Source organism: Petromyzon marinus, chromosome 43, assembly GCF_048934315.1.
Source record: "Petromyzon marinus isolate PM22_M1 ecotype Great Lakes invasive population chromosome 43, UKy_Petmar_22M1.pri1.0, whole genome shotgun sequence".
Lineage (NCBI taxonomy): Eukaryota > Metazoa > Chordata > Hyperoartia > Petromyzontiformes > Petromyzontidae > Petromyzon > Petromyzon marinus.
The window spans coordinates 4,302,196-4,316,012 of NC_133709.1; the positions used below are offsets into that span (position 1 = coordinate 4,302,196).

At 53.7% G+C, this 13,817-nt stretch overlaps 1 protein-coding gene across 1 annotated transcript in view; it reads right to left on the reverse strand.

Moving 5' to 3' along the window:
* LOC116951490 (uncharacterized) overlaps nucleotides 1-13,817 on the reverse strand; it is a 64,202-nt gene that overhangs the window by 27,577 nt on the left and 22,808 nt on the right. Inside the window, exons 2-3 of the mRNA XM_032970140.2 lie at nucleotides 6,094-6,302; nucleotides 5,226-5,373 (exon numbers count right to left, since the gene is read on the reverse strand). Of these exons, the coding sequence (XP_032826031.2) occupies nucleotides 5,226-5,373; nucleotides 6,094-6,302 (357 nt within the window). The remainder of the gene's footprint in view (nucleotides 1-5,225; nucleotides 5,374-6,093; nucleotides 6,303-13,817) is intronic.

The window sequence follows — 13,817 nt, forward strand, 5'->3', positions numbered from 1 at the left end:
GGTGAAGTATGGTCAAATAATCCCCAGCGATGCGCACAACGTGGAAAGGCCCTCACCCAGCCGTGGATTTACAAGAGGACTGCATGTGCACTTCCGCAGTCAACAACAAGAGAATCTCACAGCAGTGCAAATGGAATTTCCCTTTCCACAATCGATCCCTTTCTGGCCAAAACACCCTGCAGGCAAAACGACGACGTGCTTGGCAACAAATCAGAATCCTAAAGAGAGAATGAAAATATTGAACGTCACAATTAAACTGACAGTTTTAGGAATCTTCACAGCGGCAATTAACCCAGCGAGCCGCAAATTACGTAGCGGAACGGAAGCGCCTTTGCCGCTCATTGTAGAGGTATCTGGTTAATGCTGCCGGTTGTATGAACAAGATCCTGTGATGATTTTCTACGCCAAACAGGCGTCATGGTCCAATTTTCCCAGTTTGAAGAAGTACTCAATTACAAATTACTCAGGTTGAATTAAATCGCATCGCAACATCAGCCCCTACTGGCAGACTATACCCTGTCTGGGAAGCACAGTGCCCTTCATCGCGATGGCCTTGCGCTGTAAGGATGGCGTACCGTGCTATAATCGGAGGTGCGGGAAATATAGAACGTACTGCACTGGTGCGGCGTGAAGGAGCGTGGTTAAAAAAAAAATTGCCGTCGTTGGGTAGGAAAAGCAGAGGCGGTGCCCGACGCTCCCCCCCCCGGGGCAGCGCCTCAACCCCGGGGCCATGGGTGCAGCGGTTCTCGGAAACGTCCCGGCCGGTGGGGCCGGTGAGAGAGAAGCGGCCTGGCTTCTCAGGCCTCCCCACCCACCCACCCTCCGTCGCCCCCCGCCCCCCGCCGTGCGTGGCTGCACGGGGAGAGGTCGGTGGACGCGGCGGAGCTGCAATTGTTTTGCCAAATAATCGGCTGCCAAGGAGGGGGGGGGGGGGGGGTGGTGGTGGAAGCAGCTCGCATTGTGCGCGCGGGCTCACGGTGCGCATATCCGATGGGCGTGTTTTGTGGTGACGGGGCGCGCCACTCCGGCGAGCACTCTTAGGTGGCATAGCCCCGCTGGCCGGGGGGGGGGGGGAAGAGATTTTCTTTGTTAAGTTGCACGAAATTGTTTTAGTCTTTCTGTCACTCGGCACAGTCCCGGAGGGAGAAGAAAAACAAACCTGTGCTTGGAGAACGAGTCCAACATCAACAAACTGAGGAACCAGAGAGCGAGCGAACGAGCGAACGAGCGAGAGAGAGAGAGAGAAAAACGATGTGGAAAGAGCACGCTTCGCAGATGGAGGCGAGAGCCTTTTTTTGCGGGAGTCCATCAGGATCGGAAAAACACACGACCATTTTGTTTTAGAGTTCACGCCACTGCCGGCTAGCGCCTGTTTCTTGGCGGGTGGCGGGGGGTCATGGGAGGTCGGCGGGCTCGGAGCGCCGCCACGGGTTTTTGTAAATATCGCGTGCGTGCAGATTTTACTGCCCAACCCGAGCTCCCGTCCCGCGCATTCCGCATTCTGCCTCGACTTTCGCAAACACGGCCGAGGGGGCAACGTTAGGGGAGCGCGCGCGCAGGCACTGAACTCCGGCCGACCAAACGCCATACTTCACATTTTTACGTTTCACGGTTTGCCCCTCCCCACCCCCCCCCCCCCCCCAATCGACGGAAGAAACAAAGCAAAAAAAGTCAAATTCCCGAGCTGGACTCCTCAACTCGCAGTGGCCTCCATCACGGCGCGGCGATAAATCTTGACCACCGCGTGTCGGCTGAGCGCGCGCGTGCCCTCGCTCGCCTGCGCGTACTCTCCCCCCCCCACCACCGGCCCCTCCCCGTGTCACCGAATCCGTGTTTACAATTTCCTCGCGATCACAACCCCCCCCCCTGCCCCCCCCGGGCACCCCTGTGGTAATGAAAGCCTGCTGTAACAGCCGGTGAGAGAGAGAGGGATGGGAGGGGGGCGGGTAGACATTTTGGCTGCCGTGTTCATATTTTGCCGTGGCTGCCCACGTTTTCACCACCGGGATAACGAGTCTCGAAATCGCAGGCGCCACTCCGTCACCGCGCGTCCAACGATCCGGCCAAAGTGTTCACACCTTGGCGACGCGCGGATTAATCATCGATCCGTAAAGCTCACGACACTCGAATTAAAATTGCGCGAGAAAGGCTCGTTGCTGGATGCAATTGGTTTACGTGGCCCCTGCAGCCACTAGTGGTAGATATATTCAGTGACGCTTTAAAAAAAAAGAAAATCTCAACCCTGGATCGCGACATTTCATCGAATTACCAGTGGAAGCTTGGCAAATCCTTAGGCCGATTACCGTTCGCGGGGTCTTTTTTTAACGTTACCAACCGTCAATTTTAACCGGTGCCAGTTGCATGATTCACATCTAGTAGAATTTCCCCGACTTTGTCAATGAAAATAGAGAAGTGAGCAGAGCAGCATAGTGGTTGGCGCAATTCGCTGTGAACCAAGTGACCTGAGTTTGATTCCCGGCTGTGGCTGTCATTGGTGAGCGGCGAGCGATGTCCCAACAGGTCCTGGCCTCGCCCTCCTTACTTCACCAAACCGCACTGACCATTGTGGTGAAGTATGGTGAAACAACACCTATGACCGACACAGCTTATGGGAAGTCTCTATCCAGTAGTGGATAAATTGTTATTTAAGCTGAGCAAAAGTTTAACTTAAGGCGTTTAATGTAAATGTAAAACTAGAGATGCTATTTATTTACATATAATGGCAAATTGCACATTGTAGCAGTAAATAATAATGGTTATTTAATCGCCCGTTAAAGCCTCGGTGGGTCTCAAGACTTCGTTTCAAGAGGGTCCTGCTAAACATTGGGATGTTGCGGCCAAATCCTCTCATGAATTGTTTGGCCGAGTGTGGACAGAAGCCGGAAAATTTTGAGAAAACCCAGCATGCGTACGAGCGAGTAGCGCTCAACACTGCCTTCTGCTGACCACGTCACAGCCCCAATGAACACAATAACTGCGCTTCTCCGGCGCGGCATCTCCGGCATAGCCTGCAGAGGCTGCTGGGGTTGGGGCAAGCGCTGTTAACGAGCGCCAGCCGGCCCGGCCGCCTTTGTCGCGGCAGACGTCACGTTCGCGCGCCTTCATTAGGCACTCATTTTCGGCTGTGTCAACCTAAGGGGGGAGGGGGGCGCCCAGGCCTGGTTCAATTAATCACCACTGATGATGATCATGGCCATGGCCAAGAATTGAATGCAGGCCACTGGGCTGGTAGCGCGTCGTGCTAACCACTGCGCTACCGTGCCCCCCCCCACATAAACGCGCACGCAAGACGGTGGCGGCATTTTCTCCCTCTCTATGAAAGAGAAACAAACATGAATTGTAAATCAGCGATTTCCACCGAATGGCGATAACCCTACTCATACTAAAAATATATACGAAAAACGATTTTTTTGTTTCATCAGGTAGGGCCCACTGAGCTACGTAGCTCTTTTTGAGAAACGACCTGGCCGCAAATGATAGCTCAACAAAGTGGCTTATCATCATGTGGTAATTTATAGCAGCCAAATACTCTAAACGCATGTTTTTAAGTGTGGTGGGAAAACCCGGAAGACCCAGAGCAAAATCCACGCGACCAAGGGGAGAGAAAGACACGCAAACTCCAAATATACAGCAGGCGTCAGGGTCGGGATCGAACCCGTGACCTCCTGTATACCAGGCGAGGGAGTTAACATCTCCTAGCCACCATAGCGCCTAATAACAAAAGAGCCCTAGCCGGGGAGTCATCTGTATAGGCATCTATCTGGAACGCTCACTCACTCGTTAGCCAGCCCCCCCTGGACTATTGGACCCTGCTCGCTCGGTTGGTTGCTCGCTCGCGCACGGCGTAAACAGCCGACTGCTTCGGGTTCAACTCCAATTCCAGTGGGTGGGCAATCCGGTCCAGGTGGTCACTCGCGCAAGCAGTGTAAGCGTGGTTGGCAAGGGCCCCTCGCGTGAGGAATGAACCGCTGCCCCCCGTCCAATTCCCCCCCACCCCACCGCTCGCCATACCCTCCGTGCCTGGGCCCCTCTGGTGTTGATTAATCGACCAAGGATTGCAATTGACGCCTCTTCTCTGCGGTAGATTGAATCGGACTGCAATTTAAAATGGGGAAACCTACAAAACAACGCCCGGCGTTGACCCGGCTGATCCCCAAGCGAGGTCACTAAGCACCACCTGTTACCTCCCGCCCAGCGGCGCACGTGGGAACAGCCAACGACGCTTTTATTTTGGAACTCGTATTTGGTGAAATACAATTAGTTGAGTAATAAAATTGATAACTGGTAGATTAATAGATTACTTGCATGATCGGACAGCCCCGCTCTAACCGCGGGTCGCAGCGCGATCGTATTGAAAGGTCACACTCCAGCGACACCATAGGAGCGTGCTATTGGCGGCACTGCTGACGGTGACTTCAGACTATTTGTTTCTCGCTGGAGAAGGTTTAGGCTCATGGTCACACAGCCAGGGACACGCGGCTTGGATGTGCACGGAGCCCATAGCTGCTTGTCGCTATTTATGGGACACGTTATGACCATCCAACCACAAAAAAAACGCCTAACGCAATCAGGAAAATCTCACCAAACGCTGCTTAGAAATACCATTGTCTAGATTTGTTAAAAAATAATTGGGCGATACTCTCCCCCCCTCCTTCCCCGAATTGACTGTCCCCCAACCATCAATCAGAACGCGTCGGGTACATAGGCCTGGTGGACATTCGCGTACAGTTGTTTTGCGTCACCCAACGTTCTGCTACGGGCCTCCGTTCTTGTACACAGCAAAAATCTATCCAAAAAAATAAATATTGTGCACCAGCGCGATTCCCGCGTGGACGTTGGACACACATGCTCCTAACCGGTCTTGAAGGTCGGGACTCACGAGGCCCAAAGCTTGAGGTGGAGGCCGAAGGCCACAAAAAGCCAAGACGAGGCCAAGGCCAGAAGCCCTTTTTAGGTCAAGGCCACTGTCAAGGGCTGGCTGCCTCTCAGCCAACTCAGCAGCTTAGTTGGCTTAGAGGCAACGAAGGGAACAACGCTCCTATCTCTTACACCTTCGGCAGTGCTGTTTCTCACTGTCCGCTTGACGTTTTGGTCATCTGGGCCGGTGCTCAGTAATCGCCATTTTATATAAATATTTAAATTTTTGTTGTAGGGACGAGGGGGGGGGGGGTAGGCGAGGGGTTGGCGGTCAGTGTCGCGAGCGAGCGGTGGTGGCCGGCACGCACCTGATGGTGCCCGTGGGGGACGGCATGGGGCTCGCCCAGTCCGGCGACGGCTCAGGGATGTGCAGCTTGAGCGGGGAGATGCTGGCGGCCGCCGACATCGGGTGGAGGAACTGCCGCTGGGGTGGGGGGGAGTGAGCCCCCCTCAGGTCTGCGGGGGTGACACGCACCGGCACCAGCTCAGCCCACCGCCACAACGCGAGCCCGGCCGGCCGGTCGGCCGGCGTGCCTCGAGCCCGGCAAGCCCTCGGCAAGCAAAGGTGGGCGAAAAGTGAAAAGGGGGGGCAGGGAAGGGAGTAAAGCGCCACAGGTGGGGATTTGGTTTCGGTTAGGGCGAGTGTTAGGGTTTGAGTGCGTGGTCTATGGTCTCGTTGGCTGGTTTGTTTGGACTAGTGTCTGGGTGGCCAATGTGCTTAGCGTCAGAGGCGAGGCCAGTGCTGTTGTACTGCCTGCTGGCTCGTCGGTTAGTTCGTAGGATTAGGGAAAAGGAAACTGCTGACGAAGGGATAAACCCAGGGCCTCCAAAATACAAAAAAAAACTATAAACGAAACAAATATTTTTTTCATCAGATAAGCTGTACAGCTCTTTTTCAGAAGCGACCTGGCCACAAATGATAGCTCAACCAAGTGGCTTATCGCGTGGAAAGTCCAAGCAGCCCAATACTCTAAACACACGTTTCTAAATTTGGAGGGAAAAATCGGAGGACCTAGAGAAAAATCCACATGACCACGGGGAGAGAGAGAGAGAGAGACACGCAAATTCCAAATATACAGCAGGCGTCAGGGTCAGGATCGAACGCACGACCTCCTGTATACCAGGCGAGGTAGTTAACATCTCCTAGCCACAGCGGCGCCCCTAATCGGCTCCTACCGCTGTCGAGCGACGCCGCTGCCGCCGTCACTGCCGGCACCGACCCCGCCGGCGCCGCCACCATCACGGCCGGCATGGTGGAGGCGTCCGCCGAGTTCACGGTAGAGTCCGGCTGCTGGCCCCCTCCCGCCTCCAGCCTGGGCTCGGGCGAGCCACACAACGACGTGAACGTCAGCCGGATGTTGGTGCTCGGGAAACGCAAGATGCACCTGCGGTGGGGGAAGACGGTGCGGGTAGGGGGTGGACGGAGGGGGGGGGGGGTGGCGGGCATGGGGGTGGGGGGCAGGTGGGGGGGGGGGGCGGCACGCAAAACGGGCGTCAGGAGTGAGCGGCGGGCCACTCGACGTCCGCACGTTTCGATTGCCGCTTGACGAGTCAGAGTCACGCCCCGTGAACAATTTCCACGTGGAGGCTAAAGCTGGGAAGATTCATTAAGTCAACCGATCGATAATTACTTGGACCGCTGCCTCCCAACGGCGGGGGAAAGCCCCCTTACAAGCCACGGCAGCGCGATTTCGGCTGACGATGCCAACGACGTCACCAAGCCTCCAGTCCAGCGGCACACGCGGAAACAGAAGCGACACTTTTATTTTTCCATAACGATATTCGCGTCTTGATTTAAAGCTTTCGTGACTGCAAGGATTCATCTTCTTTGGTTCTTTCGGTAAAGTCACGTAGAATGAGAATAAAATAATAAATTGATAAAATAAAATAACAAAATAATATTCTCACGACGTTTCGGCGACAACACAAGCGGCCTTCATCAGGTGAAGGGGACGAGACTGTCCAGCGCTGTCCTCCAGACAGTCTCGTCCCCTTCACCTGATGAAGGCCGCTTGTGTTGTGGCCGAAACGTCGTGAGAATATTATTTTATTTTATCCATTTATTATTTTATTCTCATTCTACGTGACTTTATCGAAAGAACCAAAGAAGATATTCGCGTCGTCCGATTATTCGGGTAATTCAACGAACGATAAGGATTACGTAAACTAATTGGGACAGCCCGGCTCTAAACCGCGGGGGTCACAATGTGATCGCTTTGAAAGGTCACAACCTGCAGTAACATCTTTGATAGCTTGCTATGGCGGCGACGTCAGATTGACCGTCTCTCGCTGGTTAAGGTGTAGACTCGTGTCAAACAGCCGGGGCGACACGTGGCCTTGGGTGTGCATTTACAAGATAAGAGCCCCGTTTAATGGGGCTGACAGCTGCTCAAGGCTATTTCTGGGACATGTTCACATCCATCCGAGCACACACCGCGGTATTTTTTTATTAAAGTGTCATCATACCAATAACATGAGGCCGTGCGATAATGTCAATAAACAAGGAGGGATAACAAATCAAAATATCGAATAAATCATACACGCGATGTCTCGTTTGAATTTTTTTGTTATTTAATCAAATTAAATGTCGCGCATGTTTTACGACGGAGTCAAGGCCCTCAACGGCACTGCCTGGGTCACCACCCTCCTCCTCCGCTCGGGTGCTCGCCTGGCAACGGCGGCAATTAAATGCGCCGAGAGCCAAATTAAAAGCGACATTGGACTCCGCGGCACATGCTGGATCGATGCGGCCCAAAGGGATAACCGGGTTATGCGCAACGCTGTGTAAACACAGCGGCGGGCGCCTGCCGCGCTGTTATGGCAAGGCACGCCACTGCTCCGTGCATGTGTGTGCGCAAACACGTGTGTCAGTGTGCACAAACACGTGTGTCAGTGTGCGTGCGTCAAGTGTGTGCGAGAGTGTGGGCAGTAGTGTAGCGGTTGGTGCACTGCGCTACGAACCCGGCGACCCGAGTTCGATTCCCACTCACGGCCAACACCGGTAACGATTATCTGAACCGGTCCTGGGCCTCCCCTAGGTGGGCTCAGCCTCAAATGAGTAACTGGTGGGGTGTGTAAACATCGCCACTGGGGAGACAAAGGCGGCCGGGCGTGGGGTTGGCCATCCACCCCCCTCGTGTGCCATGCCGGCCTTCATAGGCGCTCGCTAACAGCACTTGCCCCAACATTCTGTTAAGGTTATACGGGGGATCTTTGCCAGTGTGTGTGTGTGTTAGTGAGCGTGTGACAGTGTGGGCGGTAGTGTCGCGGTTATCACGCTGCACGACAACCGTGGCGACCCAAGTTCGATTCCTGCTTGACGGCCAACACCAGTGATGAATATTTTAACTGGTCCTGGGCCTCACCGAGGTCGACTCAGCCTCAAATATTTCCTGGCGCAATGTGTAAATATCACCACGAGGCGGCTGGGCGTGGTGCTGGCCACCCACACCCTCGTGTGTCGTGCCGGCCTTCATTAGGTGCTCACTAAAAGCACTTTCCGCCCCAACAAGTCTGTTAAGGCTACACACGGGGATGTTTGTCTTGTACTGTGTGTATTGTGTGCACGTTACACACAACAACCATCAAGCTAACTGGAAAAAGCAAGACGTGGGAGTGAGTCTGTGCGTGCGTGCGAGTGTGTGTTTGTGTGCACGTGTGAGTGTGTGTGCGCAAGTCTGTGTTTGGCCAGATAGAGGGGGCTAAACGGGCATGACACGGGCTGGAGAGGAGATGGACTGCTGCGGTATGGGAAGATGTGGAGTTGAGTGGACTTGCCGAAGACTGGTAGTTGCCCTCGAACAACAATGGAGGGCAGAGGAGCAACGCTCAGAACAACGAGCTGAGCTAAAATGCGGTAAGTTGGCACAATAGGGGGCAAAGTTGGTGCCAGTTATCTCAGTCAGTCAACCCATGGCACCTGGGTCTGTCCCGTGACCTCCTGTCTGCGAGCCTCCGACACTTCACGTGGCCTCAAAAAGTGCACCTGGCCTGGCACAGGCGCCGTGGTGACGTCACCGTCACTTAGTGGCGAATGGCGGGTGTTGGGGTGTGCGGGTGTTGGGGTGTGTGGGCGCAGGCGCGCGGGAGCACGTACCGTGTGTAAGCCACAACCCACACACTTCATAATGCCAACTGTTATGCAACAAAATGAAAAAAAAAACATTGTGAGCACACATCCTGCATGGAACGCCACCTTGATTACACAACGCCAATTCGGAACAGACCGGTGGGGCTTCAATGCCGCTTACGCAAAGAAAGACGACCGACAGCGGGTTCTTTGATAACAATCATTCTCGTAGAATAATTCACGACGGCACTTCGTTCACCAGAACGGGTTGGTGAAGACGAGGTGGCATTGATGGAAAAGTGCTGTAGAACAACACATATTTATGCATTGTCGCACCTGCTACCCCCAGCCCCCCCCCCCCGAAACCTGTTTGTGCATTGTGCTTACCCATCCGAGCACCATCCAGGCTCAACGCCTGCTTAGCTTCCGAGACACGACGGGGTCCCAGAAATAACTCGCCACCGATGTGAGCCGTGGTCGGGAATCAAACTCCACAGCACATTGATACCGCCTCCAGCACCGTTCGTTTAATTATGCAGCACAGAAATAGATTTCAGGCTTGATGACCGGAGAAGCAAATCAAAGTCCGAGAAACTCTTGGCTCCGTTTAAATTGGCGGCCTTTTTGTTCCGCTTCGCTCCTAGACACTTAAGTATCACCCTCTGTGAGGGCACGCCAGACAAACCGTGCGTTCATCTAACATCCGGTCGAGATTAATTCTCATCGAACGTTCTCGTTGAGAATTCTCATCGAATCATGTCTGGGCCGCTAGGAGACCAGGAGGTGGCACGTGACCAATATCCACAGCCATAGCGAGATGGCACGGTGGGACATGGTGCCAGATGCGGTAATATATTCCAGGTCACCGACACCGGTAGAGAACAAGGTGAACTCAAGCCCAGATCAAGATGAATTACAGCATTTACAGCTCGGGGCTTGATGAGAAACATCCCAAAAGTGCCTGGCAAGACCCAAAAAATTGCTTGAAATATCCACAGCACCCTTATCTATCCATGAACTCACAACACAGCATGCCACATCTATGCACGGACTCACAACACAGCATCCCACATCTATGCACGGACTCACAACACAGCACCCGAATCTATCCGTGGACTCACAACACAGCATGCCACATCCATGTACGGACTCACAACACAGCACCCACATCTATCCGTGGACTCACAACACAGCACCCACATCTATCCGTGGACTGACAACACAGCACCCACATCTATCCGTGGACTCACAACACACCGGGAGAGATCAAGGTGAACTCAAGCCCAGAACAAGTTGAATTACAGCATTTGCGGCTCAGGGCTTGATGAGAAAATTTGCTTGAAAATCCACAGCACTGGCTCAAAAATATTTTTTAAATCGTGACGTTCAGGTGGTTCATTGCAGTTACCGCGTCCCTCAGTTGAAAAAGTGGGCAAGTTTCTTAAATCCCCCTCCTCACCACCTCTGTCCACCCAGCAGTATGTATGGGAACGCTGCAGCTAGTCGATCGGCAGGTCGCGTGCGGTAGGGTAAAGTGTGGGTCCTCGCACTTCTTCCGAGAGGGCTGCTTAGCGAGTAAGAGGAGACCAAAAATGTCATCGACAGGAGCTCGGCACACGGGGGGCAGCTCTATACACGCGGAAGCGCTTCTTGCCCAGCAGTGTGGTGTGAACAAGAAGGTTATCTTGGCTGCACCTCCATCTTATTCGAATTGTTTGATCATCAGTGCATCTCACATACACGCTCACGCTCGCCATCATCTTACAGGACTCCCGAAAAGGGGTGTAGGTAGGTGCTAGTGGGGATTATGCAATTAGGTTTGTCGGAGTAGGAGGGGCACAGCTGGTGCATCTGCCAGGAGTCATCTCGGTCAGTCAACCCATGGTGCCTGGGTCTGTCCCGTGACCTCCTGTCGGGCGAGCCTTCGACGCTTCACGCGTCCTCAAAGTGCACCTGGCCTGGCACAGGTGCCGTTGTGATGTCACCGCCACTTGGTGGTGAATGGTGGGAATTAGTATTGGTATCCAATTAAAAACAGACACACACAAAAAATCAGACATCCAATTGACAATCAGGAAAATTTAATGGACTTGGGCAGGACCCATCCCTCGACAGGCTGATGGCGCATGGACAAGACTAGTGATTGAATGGCAGCTAATGCATGGAACAGATCCGAGAGGCCAATCACCATGCAGATGGAGCGACAAGATGAGTTCACGTCCAGGAGTGAGACGGATGGCAGCTACGGACAATATCCCCAATCTGTATTTTAACTCGATTGTATTCGGTTCCTGAAGAAGCTCCCAGCGCATGCAGCGAAACGTCGGAGGGCTGTACAAGTGCTCCCTCCAAATTAAATCCCCGTGCCATTGCGCTCCGTCCAAATTAAATCCCTGTCCATCGCGCTCCGTCCGGGATTAAATCCCCGTGCCATTGCGCACCGTCCGGGATTAAATCTCCGTCCATCGCACTCCATCCGGGATTAAATCCCCGTGCCATCGCGCTCCGTCCGGGTTTAAATCCCCATTCCATCACGCTCCATCCGGGATTAAATCCCCGTTCTATCGCGCTCCGTCCGGGATTAAATCCCCATTCTATCGCGCTCCGTCCGGGATTAAATCCGCGTTCAATCGCACCGCTCGCCGTACGCGCCTCCGTGGGGCCCTTCGTGCCCTTTCAGGGGCCACCCATTTGCCCTTCATCTGCCCGGACGCCGCCCTTGAACACGTAAACAGGAAGCGAGCATGAAAGCGGCAAAATATTTGCCGGTCTCGTAAAGCACGTTTTTTTCTCTCTCTCTCTGCTGCTGTTGCTGTTGCGTTTTATGGAGGCTTTTTCTGGTGCTGCCACCCTCCAGCCACCAAACTCTCTCATCCCCTCACCCACCCCTACAACCAACCCCCCAACCCACCCCCTCCATTTATAAAAAGTGGAAAAACAAACAGTTGTGTGAACACAGAGTAGGCCTGTCTCCAGAGAAACTGTATACATTCTTTGATTTGGAAAAAATGAATAAATGCAAGAACAACAACTTGCACGTGTCGGTCTGATGACGGCATCCCTGCTGCTGTGCTATCACTCGACGGCCGGGTGGATGTTCAGGATATTGCGCTGTACCGACTGCCTGTAAGCGTTATGCCCCTGAACCAAAGCGTTCGCGGTACGGCTCCTTGCATTCTCCCCCAGTTCTCAGTCTCCCCTTGCAAGGCAACACGTTCCGTCCGGAGTCTCGACCATCCTCCTGCAGTTGCATTTCGACTCGGTACAAATCCCCAACTCCCATCATTCAGACTACTGAGATAAATAAGTGTGGGGGGGGGGCAGGATGCGTCGTGACTATTCGGGAAGACGACCGATGGTCAAGGTTACAGACGGAGCGGCTGCCAAGGAATGGAACCCGCCCGACAGGACGTCAACCGGGAGAGACGGAGCGTATCAAAGTTGCATCACTGCATGGCAGGATCGTGAGACACGAAGGAGGCTCGGGGAGGCCTTCATCCAGCAGTGGATTGACCATGGCTGATGACGATGTGGATGACAAATCCCAAAGTGTAAATTGTATTGTGTTGTTGGCATCACGTTATGTAGCGATTAATCAGTTCGGATCTCTCAGATAAGTGCAACCCTTTGCTTTAGAGTCGGGTTCAATGGAAGTGGATATCACAGGGCTACCTCCGAGATCCTTTCAAGTGATCTCTGGCCAAACTGGCAGCAGGGGGCAACAACATTCAACCTGCTCTGCTCATGACAGCAATGTTCATCGCACGGCAGTAGCAGCGATATTAAATTTTTTCGAAGGCTGCCATTTGGCCACATTCAATATAGAACCAAATTCAACGTGGCGGTGAAGATTTTTGTTTCCCCTTCGGTGGGCAAAGATTTTTGTTTTCCCTTCGGTGGGCAATCATCGACCGGCATCTCACCAACTACTACACTCGAGAACTGGGTTTAAATCGCAGTGCCGGCTCCGTCCTCTGACCTCTGAGCCACTGGCCACCTCCTAACCCAGGCGTGGGCAACCTGCGACTCGGCTTCAGAGCCGCACGCAGCTCTTTATGGGCTGCTTCGTGCCGTAATGCCTGCGTGCATTCACACGCATTGCAGCTCTTGAAATACGGCGTTTTGTAACCGAATTCGAACAAAAAATGGCTCTTCTCGTTAATTCGGTTGCCGACCCCTGTACTAACCCGTGTTAAATCTTATCGACCATTATCCTTGCCAGGTGATGCGCCATGCTCAAGCCCGTGTCCTTTCATCCTTAACAGTCATCGCGCGCGATGCACCCACCGATGTTGTGCAGGCCAACGCAACGGGGCCGCGTGTCGGCAGGCGACAAGAGCCGGGAGGGATTCACGGTCGCCAACTGCGCAGGAGGACCGAGCGAATCGTAACCGGCCGCTGACAAACACGATGGGTCATTGAATACGGCTGCGGAGGACTCGGCGGGGTTGCTGCTCCAATTATAGCAACAACCGTGTTTTCAACTCTACGGCAATAGCCGATTAATTTAGCCGCCCCAACTACCACCCCCCCCCCCCCCAGAAATCGCGATGACGCAAGGTGTCCACTAACACACGCGGGCGGAGGGACGGAGGACGGACGAACAAGCGCCAACACGCACGCGCGCCCGCACGCACAGAGCCGCGCAGACACCACACCACACGCGCGTTTGCGTGCGTTTGGAAGATGGCCACATGTTTTCAGCGGTTTAACTGCCCCTGTCGCCTTAGGCACAGCAATACTAAAGTTGCCATTTGTGCAGTTTTAGAAGTGGATGTTAAAATTACATATTGCTTTCCATCAGCGGCTGCACATCTATTTATTTATTGCC